General features: G+C 45.3%; 1 protein-coding gene across 1 annotated transcript; it reads right to left on the bottom strand.

Annotated features, from left to right (window-relative positions):
* Positions 1–2,858: 2,858 nt before the first annotated feature.
* si:ch211-57n23.4 (immunoglobulin superfamily DCC subclass member 3) lies at positions 2,859–17,958 on the bottom strand (the record flags this gene model as incomplete). The annotated part of the gene is made up of 13 exons (XM_067256259.1): positions 2,859–2,945; positions 4,567–4,699; positions 4,873–5,002; positions 5,235–5,348; positions 6,366–6,554; positions 7,017–7,181; positions 7,318–7,568; positions 9,582–9,747; positions 14,858–15,016; positions 15,420–15,557; positions 15,720–15,850; positions 16,039–16,183; positions 17,637–17,958. Coding segments are annotated over 13 exons (2,130 nt in total), but the record flags the coding sequence as incomplete, so codon positions are not given.
* Between the last annotated feature and the right edge of the window lie 2,139 nt (positions 17,959–20,097).

Raw genomic sequence — 20,097 nt, 5'->3', positions numbered from 1 at the left:
ACATTGGCAGAAGTCTCAATCGAATGGATATGTGGAACGATAGGCAAACCTGTATGATCTGACAACCAGCGACAAGAAAGAAAAGGATAGACACACTTTATAGTCCAATATCGATGTGACAGTACAGACGTCGAGATGTGTTTGGTCTGTGGGTTGGGTTAGAATCAGAGTTGCACTCCCAATTCCAAGAACAGCCTCAACTGTTCTTCGAATCAAATACAGTGAATGCATTCTTCCATTCATTTGTGGAACTTTGTGTAGAATAAATAAATAAATAGATCCATGTCGAGTGGCAAAACTCACTGATTTCCTAAATTAAAATTCCAATTTGAGTCTAAAATGCCTGAAAAAAATGGACTGAAAAATTACATTGAGGATTTAAGAGAATCTACCCAATCAAGTCATGAACACTTACAGTTCAAATAAAACAGCTTGGTCTCTGACTGCAGATGACTTATGTCAATCTTACTCTCTGTCTCATTTTTGGGAGGGCCAAGACAACAATAAATCCTGGTTTCTTAACTGGCTAAAGCTTTAGATTTTCAGTTTCATATGATACGTACAACAGTGAATCGGTTATGTAAAGACAGAAATCACATATTAAAGCATTGTTTTATCTCATTGGTCATAGCAATCAGATTCTAGCACACTAAAAATCTTTTAATTATTTTTCTATTTGGTGGACTTCTTGGGCTCAGGGTTGAGTTAGGGCCTTGAAAAAGTTTTATGCTGTACAACGTAACTTTGAATATCTTAACATCAAACTATTTTTTAAACCATAACTCCACCTTGTGTGCCCAAGACCACCATGCCTTTGTTTATCTAACAAACATTTTCACATCATCCTTAAACTTCTACAAAACAAATGGGGTTGTGGATAAACAGCAATAATAATATCAATAATAGTCTTCAAAAACATAACGTCTTGGTTTGGGCAACATTTCCTGTACATAGCAGGATGAACAAATGTTGAGTAGAAAAAGGAGAAAGAAAATTTCAGTTCTACAAAAAGAACCAACACGTTTGTATTTAGCACTATGCAACTCTAAATCGAAAATGTAAAAAGAAAGATCCCATATCCCATCACTTTTTGGCATCATATTTGCGTTACATCTTTCACTTACAACATACTGTAAGAAAAAGGGATGGGAGAAACAGTCACTCAGACTTTTATACTGCTCTGTTTTGAGGAGACCTTTGACACTCATTAAGGGTTCATGGTCGACCTTGAAGACAAGTAGTGCTTACAAGAAAACTTACATTTTGGTTATTTTTCTCGATACTGTGAATCAATTAACACTACTTCTTTGGCACCAAGTTCAACATCCTGGTAAAGACTTCAGTAGTGATGTAGTCCCAGTATGTAGCAAACAAAACGGTCAAAAAAGCGTAACAAAAGTTTGTCCCACAAACACATATCCATCAGACCTATATCATAAAACTATTGTGTGTCATCTTGTAAGTTATTTGAATTGGTTTCTATTAGCAGCTATTGCCTTCAAGGTTCACAAACTGTCAACTAATCACAGAGAACATACATATGTACATACACCTGCATGCTACTGTGTTTTAGTCATGAGAAAGTATTATAAAAGGTAAAGACTATGAATGTTAAAATATTAAAGCATTATTTGGTCACATAATCATTCATCATTCATCACACAATAGCTAGTCATTTAACTATTTCAATTCTGCTAATAAAAAGAGAAAGCTATTGTACCTTATTGTACCGACATAGAAAATCTCCATGAAAATATATCCCATTTTCATTTGGTTACTCTTTAAAAGTAAAAGGTTATTCAACAAAATGTGACAGTTCCATGTTTAAAGGGGCAGACCTAGAACAAGTTCCCAAGAAAAGGACATGCTCTATATCATTTATACATTGGTAATTAAAACAAAAGGTTTTTGGCTTAGTGTCAGTTAAAGCACTTTTTATACTGGCAACCCCTTAAAACAGGAACAACTTCAACTTAAACAATGGCGTAGTTTATCTCTTAAAAGAATGTTATGAAGTTAAACAAAGAATACCATTAAAATGTTTACATCTTTGGATATAATTCAGCTTGGTTTTTATACAAAAACGTTTTTGGATAGGCTGATGAGGTGTTCTACAGTGGAAAACCAGTGCAATGTCAGCCGTCAGCTCACAACACCTGCAAGTTCCCATGGCAACCGATTTGGCATCTGGAGAGTGGACCAATGAGCATGGCCTAGAACAGTCACCTATTTGGCTTGGGATGGAATGGTTTGAATGCCGTCGACTTTGCGCAGACAAAACAAGCATCCAACTGTAATCTCACGTGGACAACAACTTCTTGTTTTCCTGGAAGGACTCGACAGAAAACGCCAGAACACAGGTCTTCACCCAGCGAACGGGACCAGGTATCAGACGTGCATTCTTTTAGGTCCGTGTTTTTCCGTTTAGTGCCTTCCAACACACAAATACTTCTTTGGAGATGGACCTATTTTGGATGTACCCCCTTCTTCACACCTGGCTCTGGATAGAAAAGTCAGGCGAGTGTCGTTGTGGAGCAGGTATGTCGGTCAGGTCAAACATCAATTAACAGACTTAAGACATGGCCGTACTCAAAACATCTTCCTCTTTCCAGGACACACACATGACAAATCCTAGCTTTGTCGTGAATCAGAAGAGGGAGGAAAATCCCTGCAGCCAAAATGGAGAGGATCGTTGAAGGGCGTGACTGGAAAAGCCTCCGAATCATCTGGACTCTCAGTCTTCGCTGCAGGGTCTGCCTCAGGTGTAGACAGGCTCCGAGAAGGACCGGCCTTGTGCTTGGGACAGAAGCATGGGGGCCACGTTGAGCTAAGGCAAGTGTGGGCAGGTTTAGTGACGTTCAGGCACTGCCATGGTTACACTCTCCATGGCAGTCGTCCAGGTGGGCACCCTGAGCGCTGGCGGTGGTGACGACCGGCACAGGACACTGGCATTGGCACATAGAGTGATAGGTGGGTTGGGTTGGGGGCTGGGGAGATGTAGAAGGGAATCAATGGTATATAGGTCTCTTTTTTTGGTTGAGGTAGGCTTATGTGAGCAGCATCTGCAGGCTAACCGGCCTCATCTATGGCTCTGGACATTCACGGCACTTCATGAGGTAGCTGTCTTTGGAGGTATAGGACTTTTGGTTGGAGTGCTTTGGGTGAGTATGGGGAGGCGGCGGTGGGGGGTGGGGGGTGGGGGGGTGAGGGGTGAGGGATGAAGGGGACGGCTGTCCTCACGGTTCCTCCAGCTCCTCCTGTCTCCAGGCTAATACGGTGATAAGAACAATCAATTCAATCGACTCGCACCTCCATAAGGCTATTAGCAAAGGCTTGGTTACTTTCATTCTGTTTGTACTGCAGGTCTAAGGTTGATCATAGGCAAACACAAAGAAACCGATTTCCTAGGATTAGGGGTTTCTCAGAGGTCTCCTTAGTGCAATAAATTTGAGTATCTATACTAAATGTAGAGAACCTGAAAGGCCCGATTAGTTGACTGTTTTTGGCATCAACTGGGGCCTTGCAGGCTCAGTGCAGCGTCTGGGCTGTCCTCCGGGGGGAGGCAGTGGAGGACAACATTTTGGTTCTAGAAGGAACTCCCCCAGTGATCCACTGCTGCTGTCTTTTTGAATGGTTTTTACATTTCAAACAGAATCCGAAGGGATCTTCATCGTTTCTCAAGGCTAACATTCTGCATTCACACACGCTTGTGCACAGAACATAAAGGTGTTTGAGCTTTGGTTTTTAGAAGGCAAAGAGAAGGACCGGAGGGGAAGGGTTTGAATGATGAGCACGGGGGCGTTGGGTCTCTAGGTCTTAGGTCACGCTCAATGGACATTCATAATAAATTCTGAATGGTTTGAACAAGGCTATGATGCATACTCTGTTGGTTAGTAGCAGGGTTCTTCAGGGGTGGTGGGGGGAGGGGGGGGGTTTTAGGGAGGTTGTGTCTGACTCTTGGTATTTCAGGAAGGGAAGAGAGGAGGGGTGGGGGCTTTGTTTGGGCAGGTGAAGTGGAGGAACCAGTGAGGGGCAAACCATTAGGTGGGAGGGGGGTGGGGGGGTGAGAGGGTTTATTGGCCAATATTAGCCCGTGCCTGTGCCAGGCAGACCTGAAGAGGTCTGCTCAATGAGAACCTGGCACTGGGCCGGACAGGCTGGTGAGGTTGCGTCACGACTCTGTGGGAGACAGGAAATAACATTCATCGGTTTATATTTTTCTTCACCAGCAGATCATGCTGGTAACATTCATTTAGGTTTTACTTTGGTTTCTTACTGCTAAGTGTGTCAGTGTTTTTGTTAAGAACACAAATGTAAGTGTCTTCAAAAGAAAGAGCTTTAGCAATCCAAAAATCCCTTTAGACGGGTTTTGATCGAATACCACCCTGAGGGACTTTTAAGGTTAATCTGTCAGTGTCACCTATCAGATGGTCCACCTCATATTGAATAAGTGAATCATGTATTTACATTGGATACACAGGAGTGGTGGAAGGATTGATCAATCAATTGAAACAGCTTATTGATGTTTTGCATAGTAGGAAGCTAACAGAGTTGACCCATTCTTACCGGAGGCACTAATTCAATGTCTTCCCTGGGGCGAGTGATGCCCTCCTTGGGAACACCGTTGTGGCCCACATGTCCCCTGTCATCCGCCCTGGGCACAGACCAGCTGTCCTGAGTCCCTTTACTGCAGAACAGGCTAAAGAGAGGTTCCAAAAAATGTCAACACAAAGCCTACGAATTCACGACGTACACTGTATATCTTCTGAACTCGACGGTTATTCAAGGATTACCCCCTTGATCCGAGCGCGAAGACACGGACGTGGGGGGTAAAGTCCAATGAGGAAGAGATGCGATGGAACGGGCGTTTACCTGCGACGGTATCCGAACATGAGGAAGAGGACGCAGAAGATGATGCAGGCCATGCCGATGTGGACGCCGATCACGATGCTCCCCAGAGAACCGTCGCCGTCCCTGCAGTTACAGGGCGACTCTCCACCTGCTGGACGGAGCAGGAAGGGTGAGGCCCTCGGCGCACTCTCAGGCCATACATCGCTCACACACAAAGGCACACACAAGGAGGACACACTCTCCGGACATGTATCCAGATACCAAAGAGATGCGCAGAATGGGGGGGGGAACACCCCCATTTGGCATGTGTTGTCGAGGTTTATTGTCTTTAGGGTTGCTAGCCTTACAGTGGATGGACAGGTGTAGTGGGAGAGTGAACTCACCACTGTTTTTGGCGCTGGTGCTGTCTCCTACCAGTGACACCAGTTTCTTGGAGCAGTCACTCTCGCCATTTCCATTGTAAGCCACCAGTTTGACTTCATACACGGCACCAGCATCTGTAAGAGCAGGGACACATTGTCATTCAGTAACCTTTGAGATGATGGAAATTCCCTTCGAGCTGTTGGGGCCTGTGTGGTGTGTAACGTTGGGTCAATTATGTTGGCTCGTGGTAAAGAAGCAAAGTTATCGACCTGGTGTTCAGAAAAAGATTCAGGTTCCTAGCATGTCATTTTTCATTCTTCTCCCCTGGTCTTCAGTCCCCCATACATCAACTCACAGCTTTCCATCTTTTCAACCAATTGATCTATCTTTCTCTGGCATTTATGTTTCTCTTTATGTCCCACAGCTCATTTATCTATTAGATATATGGATGACCAGGCTGCACCTCAAACTGTGAGTTCAATAAACTGCTGGATGCTTGGAAACCAATCGTTTTGCCTTTGGAGGATTTAGTCCATTAGTGCATTTCACAGACACCCCATGATGTTGTCAAATCTGCTGATAACATGAAAAACTCTAATCAAATATTAAAGGCTCTCTTTTTCACATACGTGTGCTTCAGGGAAATAAATCCATGACCAGCCATGTGAGTTTGTCATTATATCTAATGCCATCCAATTGGAAAATGATGCGGTAATTGTCATTCAGTGCACCAGCACAACCTTTAAACCCATCTGAGGCCACAGGCTACAATTATAAAAATCAATTTTATGAGCTTATCCATTCAGACTTCTTTGACAGAACCCAGACCCACTGAACTGTATGACAGACAGACTTCCAGAGATAACAGGTGGTTTTGTGTATAGACTACTAGTCAGTCACAAGGCATAGAGGTGGATAAGCAGTGGTGGTGTACGCACACATTTTGAACAAAGCTCTGGGAAGATCAAGAATGAGATGTGTACAGACAACCCCTTTGATCAACTTTACCCTTAAAGGTAAAGCAAATACACTGAAGTACACATGCACACCAACACAAACGCATGCGCACACACACAATATGCCCAAATACGACTGTTGACATACATTGCGCACATTACCTACAGAACACACACACAGACACACACACTCACCAAGGTGGGAGATGGTGTGGGCATTAACGTGGCAAGGCAATTGAATTGGTCCCTGAAAGTCAGCGTGGGGAACCCTGCGGTAAGACAGCCTGAAGCCCTCTGCCCTGCCAGCCTTACTGGGGAGCTCCCACAGCACTTGCACTGAAGTGGAGTTCATCACCTTGGTGAAGAAGGTAGGGGGAGTGGGCACTGTGGGAAACGCAAATAAAGAGAGATTAGAACAATCAATGGAGAGAGAGAGAGTGGGAGTTGAGGAGGGGGGTGGGATAGTGTTGAGATGAGTACTAAACGGTTGATCAGACAAAATGATAAACGGTGGTAAAGGAAAATGAGAAAGAGGGATGGGATGGACTGATGATCAAACTCAACGGACAGCTGGTTAAGACTGGGTGATTGTGACAAAAGTACAGGTGAGGCTGTATGTGTTAAATGACCAAATAAATAGAACCAATACAAGAAAACAGAGAAGGACAGAGAGATAAATGAAAAAGACCATCATGACCAGAAACTAGAATAAATATCCTCAAAGTCCGGGCTATAGCACAATAAAAATGTATTTTACAGTGACCATAAACAACCCTCACATGTTCCATCACGAAGAAGCTTTCTTGGTAACACTATGTGACCAGAATTACATTTGTGGTAACTTACCGCCCCCTAGTGTTGTGGCAACAACAGTGCTGGATTGCTTGCTGGCGCCGAGTGGAGAATAGGCCTTGAGGTAGACAGAATAAGTGGTGCCCGGGTCTAGGGTGGTGAAGTCGTGTTGGAAGGTGGTTTTACTGACGGCTTCCTGCAGCTCTCTGCTGTCTGGCTCTGATGGAGGAGAAAAACTGTCATTATCATCAAGTTGAGGAATTATCGAAGAGTTTAGCCAGTATCACAAGCAGACTGTGTCTCAAAAGAAAACATTTCTCCATTTAGTGCAAACAAATCACGTTAAGGCTCTCACCGCCAATTTTGCGGATGTGGAGCACATAGCCGATGATGCCATCGGTGACCTCTATGGGGGGTTGGGTCCAGGCAAGCTGCAGGGCAGTGTTGGAGAGGGCGGTGGCGGTCAGGCCCTGAGGCGAGTCCGGCAGGTCTTTAGCCAGCGACATGGCCAAGCGGGCACTGGCTTGGTTGGTACCGGCGCTGTTCTCAGCGATGCACTGGTAGATGGCTTCATCTTCTGAGGTGATGCGGGTTACAGCGAGGGTGCTAGGGAGGGCGTTCGGAATACGATTTAGACGGACACCTAGTCGTTGCAGTGACATTGTATCCACTTGTACTTCTGAACATGCTTGGATTTTACAGTTTGGATAAGGCTTTACTTTTTTGTTGGGGTGTAATTACATGTCATCAGAAGTATAACACTGACCAATGCTAATAAACATCTAACTTAAAGAAATTGAAGAACCTGTATGGAAATCATTGTCTGCCTTTTACAGTTTTTCTCAATTGTTTACACACAAATACTGGTACTTGAGACACAATGACCACAACATGTAACTCATGCACCAACCCCATGAACCAATTCTGCTAAACTACAAGCACAATTCCTGCTTTACACTCAAATTGCAGTTCTAAAACACACTTTTTTCAAAACACTACACACAATTCTCTGCATTTGGCACAATTTTCATGAAGAAAATCTTTTGTTTTCACAAGGAACACACTGCCATTCAAATACGCACACTGACTCATCGCATGGACAAACACCTGTCACACAGTTTTACAATTAGCAATCAGAGCTTTAGCATAAAAGGGCAACAGGTGACCTCTTCTGTTTTTGAGCAATGGATGCCAACATTGGAAACAGAGGCAGAGGAGTGAGAGTAAGAGGAGGAGGACGGGGAGGACGAGGATGAGGAAGGCAAAGGACCATAATCTCTGATGAGATCCGAGCCACTTTGGTTGACCATGTAGTCAACCATGGTCTAACAATGAGGGAGGCTGGGCAAAGAGTACAGCCAAATTTGAGTAGGTACACTGTAGCATCCATCATCCGGACTTTCCGAAATGAGAATAGGTAAGAAATCTACTCTCACTACAAAATTGCAGTAGGCCTACTGCATATCAATACAGTACTCAATGAGTACAGTAGTACAGTATTGTCTGTGGACTGTTCTGTAGGACTGTAAAAATAGTATGTTTCAAGTATTTGGAAAATGTATTCCTACTTTGTATTCCTTTCACAGTATTTACAGTATTTTACTATTTGTTTGGCAGAACTGAAAGATTACCAACATAAGGTGGTCGGGAACGTCTTCTGTCTCCTGAACAGGAAACTGAAATCATGAACATGGTCCTAGAAAATAACGCCATAACATTACGGCAAATACAAAGAAAAATAATACGTAATAATGTAACTGTATACACTATACAGTAAATTATTCTGTTGTTTTGTATGTAGACCACTGTATGTGCAACTTTGTGTTGGTTGGGATGTACACTGTGTACATTGTTTTTCTGGGAAAAATACGTAAAATATATTTGTTACCGTGTATTTCTGTGTTCTGAGTATAAAAACAATATTCTCAAATATTTTACAACACACTTATGTATGTACTGTCTGTAGTAAATGTAACACTGAACAAAAAAGGCCTAACTTTGGATGAAGAAGAAGTGTTTTCCACTCATCATAGTGTTTTACATTGAGCACATCAGTGTTCAAATGGTTCTTATAAATGTCTATTCATATGATGGTTTGTGTTTGTCATTTGAAAACAAAATACAATTTTGAGATTAAATAACATTGTTTTGAATGTTAAGTTTAATTTTGCAGGAGAAGTGAGGGGTTTAGCCCATTGTGTGTGTGTTTTTTGATTTGTGTGTAGTGTTCTGAGAGTATGAGGTATGCATTCAGAAAATGTGTGTAACCAATCGAGAAAAACTGTAAACAAAGAAAAAGGAAAACATCATACTGCCACCCTGTGGTCAAACAGAATGACTGCTGGTCAACAATATAGGGAGTCAGGTGGCTGAGCGAAGCGGGCTAGCAATCTGAAGGTTGCCAGTTTGATTCCCGGCCGTGCCAAATGACATTGTGTCCTTGTCAAGGCACTTCACCCTACTTGCCTCAGGGGAGAATGTCCCTGTATTTACTGTAATTCGCTCTGGATAAGAGCGTCTGCTAAATGACTAAATGTAAATGTAATATAGCTGGGCGATCTTTCTAGGAATGAACACCCAGTCCACTGCAGAACACCCTGAAAGCGGGCATGGTGGTACCTGTTATTGTTGGTGAGCTTGACGTTGTCTCCAGGCATTAGAATCTTGCCATTCTTCAGCCAGATTAAGTGAGGTTCAGGCACCCCCTGGGCCACACAGGTAAACACAGCACTGCCCCCTGCTGGTTTAGAGACAGACTGCGGCCACTGCAGGAACTCTGGGGGAGCTGGAGGAGGTTTGAAGAAACAGGGAAGAGAATAGATAAGCAAATGATAGTAAGATTTAAAAAAAAAACATTGATGAAGAACAGAGGATCCAGACACAACGACATTGTAAGCAGCCTTGAAGAAAAGGTGTATAGAACGAGCAAGGAAAAAGTCAAGAGAATAAATAAGACCTTAATTAAAAAGAATCACAATAACAACAACAATAACTTAAATGTATATAGCGCCTTCCACGAGACCCAAAGATGCTTTACACATAGTAAGAAATGAAATGACCACCCTCTCTCCCCTTGTGCATTAACTCAATATAGAGAAGCCCTCTGCTATGTGCAGCCTACCCAACCCTTCGACCATCAGTTCTTTCACCCCGATTCCCCCGTCCCCTGCCCCCTCCGGCCCCCCTCTCCTCTTATGCCCCACTACCCCGGGACAGATGAAGGGTTCACAGATCTGCCTGACATCCAGCTCAATAGTTCCAACAATGGACATGCATATAGATATATATATATGTATGTGTCGGGGTATAGGCAAAACCCTTCATCCAGTCCTGGCCCTGGTCTCCCCCACAAAGCATCTCATTGACCTATTGACAAAGACACCCACACTAACCCCCCCCCCCCAGACCTTGGCCTATCCAATGACATTGTGTATGGGAATAGAGAAAAGGGGTTCCATGGGAGAGTGTGTGAGTGAGGTAGGGGGGATCTGCCGGGTGTGTGTGGGGTCAAGGGTCAGAGGGACACCCATTTCAATAGAGGGATATTAATCAATGGAGGGATGGATTTTTGTATTCCCCAAACTGCTTTCCCAGTGATGGGCTAGCAATTTATTTAAGATAGACACACACAAATATAGATTTCTCAGATCTATAAAAGCTTGGATAAAAAATGGTGTCCATATATGTCTTTTTGTCTTTGTTGAAGAGAAATGGGAGGTTGATTTTAGAAATGGTTAATATTACTCTCAAAGGTACAGCATGGTTTATTTACTTAAAGAAAAATGTTCAGGTAGTTGTTGTTTAGTTTAGTTGTGATAATAATCTCAGTACCTCAGAGACAAAATATTTGTTTTGAGTGAATAAAATGTGTCGTCTGGTTCAAGTACATGGTGATATTCTTTATGTGGGGGGTCTGGTGGAGAGTGAGGGGGGTAGAACTTCACATATAGTCTGGAGTGTGTGTGGGTCCTTCTCTGTCCTAAACTCAGTTGGACTACAACTACATTTAAACAAGTTGAGAGGAGGGAGGAAGGGGGACTTCCAGTCCCTCTTTTGGTGTTCTTTGCACCCCATTTCTGATCCTGATCAAGTATTCTGTGAGTGAGTTATTGAGGAGAAGCCCTATCTGGAAGGACAAGGTCCCTAAGTTCTTCCTCTCTCCATCACAACTCTAGTTAGGGAAGCCACAGTGGAAACTCCTAGACTGCATTTGGTGTCCTCTCACTTGAGCCAGGGAACAGTTCACACAGTACACCACACTGTGATGTACAGTACAGAAGCTTGCACCAGCGATACTGGATTCAATCTGGATAAACCATATCATAATACCAAGAATCTCACAGAACAGTATTTGTATGCAGGAAGAATCCTTATCCCCCCATTAAACAAGTTCAAAAGTAAACAATCCAAACTATCCAAAACAGAAATAGCTGTAATTGTCTACCTACGTTTCATCTTATAGAGTTGTGAAGCATGGTGCTCCAATTTCTCCAAAGAGTCTAACATAACCATATCAGCATTGATTTTTAGACTATGATCCCATTAATATTAATAAAATGAATGAGGATACTGTTACAAAGGGCATAGCATGGTAAAGATTGGAATATTTTGTCATTTAGGCTTAAGTGTGGCAATTTAACCAACTGAAGCCTTACTGAATGCCAAGCACCAATTAGAGCTCAATGAGGAAGTATAATAGCGAAAAAGCTTCTCCCCTGAATATCTCTAAGCTCTAGCATGTCGCCAGGGCAACAGAGGCAAACAACCAATCAAGTCAACATAAGGGCTAGGGTTGCTGTCCACCCTTTCAACTGATCAACTGTCTCTCCAACAGCTGAGATCTGAGCCATCCAACACCTCATAGGCTCATTCATCAGACCAATCCATACTGTGTATTGATCAGTTGTTCGTATTGCAGGGTCTCTTGCCCGACCTTGAGCTTCGGTAAAGGGTCATTCCTCATGATGATAGCTCCTTTGTTTTCTGGTCTCGGTGGTGGAGTGGGAACTTGAGCTACGATATTGTTTGGATTATCACTGACAGATGGTTGACAATATCAATATAGCTGGGAAATCTGATTTGTAAATGTCTCATCGATGTTTTCCTGGGCCAACAGTTTTAGAATCTGTACGTTCATGTATGCTTAATATTTCCGATCAGTCCTTATGCAGAATGATCTTCTGACTGTGACTCTCCTGCGGTTAGATGCAGTGAGAAAGACCCCCACCAGTGGTCTGACAGCTGTGGGATCTGCATGTTCAAAGCTCCTCTGTGGTTTAACTTATCTCAAAAGATTTTTTGATATGAAAATGTTTCTCCCACCAAGAAAAAGAATCCAGACGAGGAGGTGTGTGGGACCAGTGCACCATTCATAGAATGCAGCCGTCACACAATGACCCTTCACTCTTAGTCCCCCCCCCCCATCGGTGTACCCCTGAACTCTGTCCCCTTGTCGCCTGACCACCAGCTGTGACGAGGACAACTGCTCCCCCTCGTCCTCCAATCCTTCCCTATCCTCTCAAAACCACTGCAGCTACAGCAGGGGGTGGGGGTGGGGGGGTCACGTCCCCCTACTTCCCCCTAGGAACCATCCATCACCTCAACTCCTCCCTCCTCTCCTCCTCATCCAGAAGCCCAGCTTCCTTCCCCCCCCCACTTTTCTTCCCGTCTGTCTGTGCCTCGGACCCGCCTCTCCCTCCGCCCACGCTTCGACCGTTCCTCGGGATGCCCTCAGCCCGGTCCAAGGTCAGAGGTGGGGAGTCAAAGGTGAGAGCTCCTTCCTTACTCCCCCTCATCCTCCCTCACCCCCAACATTGACCATCTACCTCTTCTTCCTCCCTCAGTCTTACTCCTCCATTGTTCATTAGCCTGGCCTTGCATCTGTCCTGTCGTCAGTCCTCGTCATGACCATGACCGTGCGTTTCAGGAGCAGAAGGGAGAGACGGGAGTGTGTGAAAGAGCAGACCTCTGTAGCCCCTGTAACCTTCACCTACTTATACAGACAGACGCACACACTCACACACGCCAGAGCGCTGCAGACGGACTGACTGATTGACTATATGCATGTGGGACATTGTTTTCCAACTTGCACAGAAGGGACTTTGAACTTGGCTGGAGTTTTGGGCAAGTGAGTCCTGCCATGATCTTCCCTCAGATCATGTTTCTCATACTTATGAATATTACACAACTGATCCTGTTTTTCAGGCAAGACATTTCTAAATGTGTGTGTACTGCACTGGGACATTATTGTGAATAACCTAGCATTACAAAGCTGATGATGATGGTGGTTATAGGATGAAAACAAATCTGTGAGAGGTGTCTCGTGTTAATTGATGAGGCAAAACTACAAAACAGAGTTTAGGTAAAGATCGATGACTACTTTTATAATCTTATATTTGACATTGGGAGTGACCCAGAGACGTTTTATGTTAGAAAATCACACCACCGCAACCTTTGTTCTGTTCCCTTAGCCCAAATAAGAGGAAATTAATCAATAAATTAATGAATACATTAAACATCCCCTCCTCCCCATCTTAACACCAGGAGTAATGCCAATCCACTGGAGAAAGAATGATAGGAGGAAGTATTGATTGATCAGGTCAAAGAGCCTGACACAACAAGGAAGGAGGGTTGGTTGGATGGATGGATGGATGGAGGGATGGAGGGAGGGAGGGAGGGATGGACTGAACAGCTGGGTGCAAATTAGAATGATTTACTTGTGATATGGAGGGTGAAGGGATATGGAGGTACAGGTAGCTGCATAGATTGTTTTGGATAGGTTCCGGCTTGTGAGCGTAATGTTCAGGTGCCGGGTTTCCAGAGATGATGTTTAAACCAGACTGAATGGTCAAAGTAAGAAATAAGTATGAGCAAGTAAATGTGTTAGTGATGTTCCATCTACCTTGGACCATCCATCATCTGTCATCCTTTCACGATTCATCCATTTAGCAAACAGCAATTATGTTTGTCTGTCTGGCTGACCCATTTAAGCGCAGCACAGGAAAGTATGTATGTTCATAAAAGGGCCACATATCAATTACATGTTCAGTGTTTTAAGCGTAACCCTATCTGATGTTGTTTTTCTCCTGTCGAAGGTTCCTCCCATCCAGGGAGGTGTGTGATCCCCTTGTAATGAGTAGCACTTAGGACAGCCAATTAAAATGAGGGTAATGACAGTGAGAAATATGAGGAGGGTCAGCGTATGGACAGTTGGAGAGTGATGGATAGGCCTTGTCAACCCCACCTAACCCCGCACCCCTTTCCCCCTCTCTGTCTCTCTATCTCTCTCTCTACCACACACACATAAACATATACACATACAGGTCCAGCTGGACACCAGCATCAATGCTTGATTATAAAATGGGAAGAAGGGGGTCCTACTCTGACCAATGGTGTCCCCTGAAGAAGGTCCCCAAAGCTCAGAGGGGGACAAATGTGAGGGGATGGGGTGGAGCTTGGCTATTGACTTCCCCCCCCCCTTATCCCATCTCTTTCCTTTCCTTCTCATGGTCAAATCCAATTCAGGTTCATGTGATCAGGCAGACCGGGCCTCAAAACAGTCCAAATCTTGCCCGTAAACCTCTTCTACAACCACCCCACTTTCACTCTTCCGGCCTCCTTAAAACTCTTTTCCCTTGCCATCTTGTGAACATGCAGGTCCATAAAAGGTACTGCACATATCTGACCCTAATACAGATCCCAGTACTGCAGAAGACAAAGTATGGCCATTCAGAACAAATGGCAGTTGCACATCCATTTTGTGTACCATATAAAATCTTCAACGAGCGGTTTTTGGAGCACTGTACAATTTTCATTGTTTACTAAGGACATATTTACTTGACGTAAATGTTTGCGTCTTGTCAGAAGAGGCAAAAATGTGCGTCCGGCGCTCTTACCTTGCACCACCAGTCTGCCCAGCGCGGTACGCCTCATCCTGGTGCCCGGACGGTTGGCGGCACACACGTACACCCCGGAGTGCTGCAGCGACACGTCTGAAATCATCAGGTTGCCCGTGCCCAGCACCTGGATGCCCTCCACCCCGATGGAGCGCCCGTCTGGAGGGAGACAGAGAGACAGAGAGAGAGAGAGAGAGAGAGAGAGAGAGAGAGAGAGAGAGAGAGAGAGAGAGAGAGAGAGAGGGAGGGAGGGAGGGGGAGAGGGACAGAAAGGGAGAGAGAGAGAGAGAGAGAGAGAGAGAGAGAGAGAGAGAGAGAGAGGAGAGAGAGAGGGACAGAAAGGGGGAGAGGGACAGAAAGGGAGGGAGAGAGAGAGAGAGAGAGAGAGAGAGAGAGAGAGAGAGAGAGAGAGAGAGAGAGAGAGAGAGAGAGAGAGAGAGAGAGAGAGATAGAGAGGGGGGGGGTGCACACACAGAAAAAGTGTTAAAACTGAACACAGTTACAACACTGGCCTTTGCTGACTCTGATGTTAAACAGGTTTGCAGTGGGAGAACTATCCTACCCAGCCTGCTCCAGGACACGATGGGTCTGGGGTTTCCTGTGGCGATACACTCCAAGATGGCCGTCTGGTGAACCGTAAGGGTGAGGTTCTGAGGGCCAGACAGGATCGCAGGCTCCTTGTAGAGCCGGGAAGCCCCTCCTGTAAAAGGTGATGAGGAAAAACAACTGAAACATCAGCAGGCTCCTTTACCACACAACCACCTTCAATCGACGACATAACATCACAGTAAAATTCACTCATTATTTCAGATACTCTTGAAATAGCCTATACAGGATAGTGTGAGTGCATGAGTTCACTCACCTGTCACATTGAGAGTGGCCTCGTGGCTGTTGCGTGTGTTGGCCATGTTAGAGGCCATGCAGCGATACACCCCAGCATCTATCCTCCTCACTCCCGTGATCTGCAGTATCCCCATGGGGAGGAGAGTGTACCTGGACAGAGACACACACAGGTGTGAGTGGACATGAAGTGTGTGTGCTTGTCTGGATGATCTCCGGAACGCCGGCATGCTATCTAAAAGCACACAAGGGGGGGGCTTTGTGTCTTCGTTTGGTTCAGTGTCAACAAGCAGGCTGGGATAGTGGCGGGTGTTTTGTCTGAAAGGGGCTTGTGTGTGTACCTGTTGTCGGACGTGCTCAGCAGGGTTCTGTCCCTCTCCCAGGTGATGCTGGCCTCAGGGACACCGTTGACCTGGCACTGGAAGCGAGCCACTCCGCCCTCGTCCACAGACATGGACTCTGGGTGTGTGTGGAACTTCGGCAGAGCTGAGGGGATGAAGGGCACAGTCACGAAACGCGGCGTCACTCAATCTGAGCAATAGTTTCACCTCCTTTCCGAGGTTTGTGTGGTTTTGTCAGAATCTACTGCCCTTCACGGTTTCTTATCTTCTGCTTTCAAAGTCTCCCAACTTTTGATCGGTACATTTTACTGGGTTCCTTAGAATATATTGACAGTACACATATAAATGACTTGGTACATGTTAATGTAATCCCCATTGTTGAGCAGTGACAAGTATCAATATCAATCCTGAATGAAGGATACACTGGACCACAACATCCCTAATAACCTGGCCAGTGCCTTGATCAATAAGGGGGTGTGTATTGAGGGGTGGGCGTCTGCAAATGGGAGAACATCACCATGGTAACCTACTGCTTAGAGGGAACGGCATCTAGTGACAGCCATAATTCTGGATTACCCATAACCCCCTGGTTTTATTGGGTCGAGGAAAGGGGACATGGGGGGAGAGGGTGAAGAGAAGGTCGTACACTTGGTCAATGAGCCTACCCTGTGAATTGTCTTTTCTGTGTGTGTGTGAGAGACAGAGAGAGACAGAGAGAGAGACAGAGAGAGAGAGAGAAGGAGAGAGAAAGAGAGAGAAGGAGAGAGAGATAGAAATGTTGTTGATTTTACATCTACAATACCTTAAGAAGCTTCCTTTCGGCTTGGATAAAATAGTCTGCTAAATTAATCAAACGTAAGGAATGCATTTTAAGATACGTATGTTACATCCATCAGTGTGCGCACACATGTGCGTCCACTGAGTGGGGAGTCCATTCCTTCAAGGAGACACAAAAGATGAAAGGGTCTGGGGGGGTCTTGGGTTGCCAGGTATACCAAGAAGGTGTTCACTGTGAGAAGTGTCATTTATAACAGTAACTGGAGGAGGGTTTGACAGAGCAGAGACCACATGTGGTGATGCTCTATAGAGGCTGGCAAAAGCCATTACTCTTTCTTTCTTCTCTTTATGACTTCTGTGTAAAGCTGGGACACATAAATGATGTCGAGGGAAATTACTGTAGTCTTGTATTCTCAAGTGAGTGGGAGGAACTTGTAAAATGTTTGCTTACACTGTCCTTCAAACCTTTTAAGAGGCTGTTGCCTAAGATATTAGTTGTTAGTTGTTGTTCAGTCCAATCTGTACAATTGAACTGTACAATATTGTTTGAACATTTATTGAGAATGTTTATAAGGCAAACCTCATTTACCCTGTAGGATCTGCAAGTAGCAAATGTTTTTGTAAGAGCTGAATAAAACTAAAAAAGCTTTTATGAATGAGCACTGCTTGTAAGGTTTTAATAGTCGGACACAAGGAACATGGTCAGTGTTGTTTGTTAACAGTTGAAAACGGTAGCTCTTACTCTCCTCTATGTGTCAACTTCAAACTCTGTCTAGGAGACCGTCCAGGCAGGTGAACATGAGTCACAGGGACATACTTACATGCCAGCTGGACTCGAGCCTTGCGGCTGACCAGCATGCCAAAGCGGTTCTGGGCAGCACAGTCGTACTCTCCTGAGTCTGTCTCGTTGGCGTCCCGTCGCTTCAGGAAGCTCTGGATGAAGAGGGTCCCGTTGGGCAGCACCCACGCACGCTGCCCTGTGACCACGGGCGCACCGTTCCTGCGCCACGTGACCGAGATGGGCCCGTCGCCTTCCACCTGGCAGTCCAGCATCAGCGGCCGGTCTCGTACCGCGATGACGTCGCTGGGCTCCAGTAGGAAAGCCAGCTCTGAGGCCCCACACACAGCTGGAGAGAGGGCCACACATGGTTACAGCTGGGCATTGGCTCGTGTCCTTTTGCGAAATGTTACTTTCTTAAAGCGCTGTAACTGTTAAGGACAATGTGCATGTTATTTTGATGTGCTACTATTTTATGTTTGGCATCACCTATAGCTACTATCCTAGTCACTCTCTATGGGTACATCCACACTATGGCGCTAATTTAGGTTTGTATCGACTCAGACCCGTGTAGACTTCGAGGGTTTCTCTCCAGCTCTCATTTGTTTGGCTGTGGCAACTGTGGCTGTCGCGAATGTTGTCTAAACTCTGTGTGCGTCAAACACAAAAATAGCACTACTGACTAGACCTCTTTAATGTTTACAACTAAAAATGTTGGACCCAGCAGCACAGAAGGGAAGCTGAGGGAGGACATTAAACAAAGCTAGACACTCCGAGGGCCACACTTTTTAAGTCCCTTCAAAAGTGCTGTAGAGGTGACTAATACTGGCTAACTGATTGATGGCTCAACACTTTTAACTTAAGAAAAAAAAAGCCACAATGGGGTCCGAATACCGGGGAGTCATCCAGCCAAAGAGGGCAGGAACAATGCGACAGAGGACTAGCGAGGGTCACAGGAGGTCAAGTTAGGAGGGTTTCTTTTGAACCGGCGTTGGCCGACGACAATGCCGCTGTGACGACACTTATTTCCAGTCCGCCCTCCTCCTATCAGCCACCAACCCCCCTCCTAGGGGGGCCATCTGCCCCCCACTTATGCATCCCCCCCTCCCCGCCCTCCCCCAGCCTCCTTTTCTCTCCCAGCCCGGAGGTGACTTTCCCATGCCACCGGACCGCTCAATCCTCACCCCCTGTCCCCTCTCGATGTTGACCCCAGAAAAACTCTGGTCTTCAGCTTTTTTAAGGAGGAGGAGGGTGCGGGGGACACACCAGATTGGCAGTGAACTTCCCTGTCCTGCCTTGACCTGGGCAAAAAATGAAATGGCCACTTCATCTCCTGCAGCTGTTGTGGGGGAGGTGAGAGACAGCTATCACGTCCACAAAAGCCCCACAACAGTATCCAGCTCTTGAACTTGCCTGATGCGCGTCTCCATCAAGTTCATCTGGGAACTCAGCATCAGTTATCTGAACTGCACCTCCTCCATCCTTTCTCTCCAGCTTACAACAACAGCCCCCCCCAACTCATCTAACACCCAGCACCTGGTTAAGGCCTGGACTCACATCCTGTAACTCGTGCCCTTGACCTAAATTCTTTCCTATTTCTGTTTTCAGTGAGGCTCACAGATCCCTGGTGACCACAACATTAGATATTGGAAGTGGTTTTGAACACTTAGTTTAGAAATGGAAGGATTTTCCACCAATATACCTTTTCCATTTTGAATGGACCGGTAGAATTGCTTTCAGCGTGTGATAACTTCAAGTTATTACTATTCAACAATTATTCATAGTGAAGTCTACTTCACTCTTGAATATATATATATATAAGAAACAAATAATATATAAGCCTAATCACCTGAAGCTTGTGTATCATGGCTTCACAGAAAATAAGATGTTATGACAAGAGATCTTGCATTGTCATCCAAGTGACAGCCATGTCCACATCTCTAAATGCAGCCGGGGACCTTTCCCACAACCTGCAAAAGGCAGAAGGCCTCCCATATCCCTCCCCTGGCCTGGACCCATCCCTTTCACACGTCACATGGTCCAGCATCTGCACTCCTGACAATGAGCCGAATCCCACCCAGCAGATGCAGCAGAGATCAGCTGTGTGTGTGTATCTAATACAGCGCCCCCACACCCATCCTCTCTTATGCACCCTTAGGAGTGCAAATGAAATTCAGAGGTCCCAAGGGGGGGGGGGGTTGCGTCACACACTATGGTCACGGTCGTCGTTGCCAGGCCTTAGAGGCAATTGGGAGCCATACCAATAAATGAAATGTATGTGGGGGAGGGGATGTGGAAGGCTTAAGCAGTAAAAAGTCAGTGTTCATATAGCAGGTTATGCCATACATGTGCACTTGGATGTTATTGGTATCTGGAACATTTATTGACAGTTTGATGGGGCATGGCTAGAATATATATTTTTGATAAGAGCCAGAAGTAACAACTAGTACCACTCAATGATTTACTGCAAGGCCTCCTATAATAAAAATGAATGCTGTGTTCAG

The sequence above is a fragment of the Osmerus mordax genome, chromosome 18 (genome assembly GCF_038355195.1).
Source record: "Osmerus mordax isolate fOsmMor3 chromosome 18, fOsmMor3.pri, whole genome shotgun sequence".
Classification (NCBI taxonomy): Eukaryota; Metazoa; Chordata; class Actinopteri; order Osmeriformes; family Osmeridae; genus Osmerus; species Osmerus mordax.
This window is presented reverse-complemented; position numbering and strand designations above follow the sequence as displayed.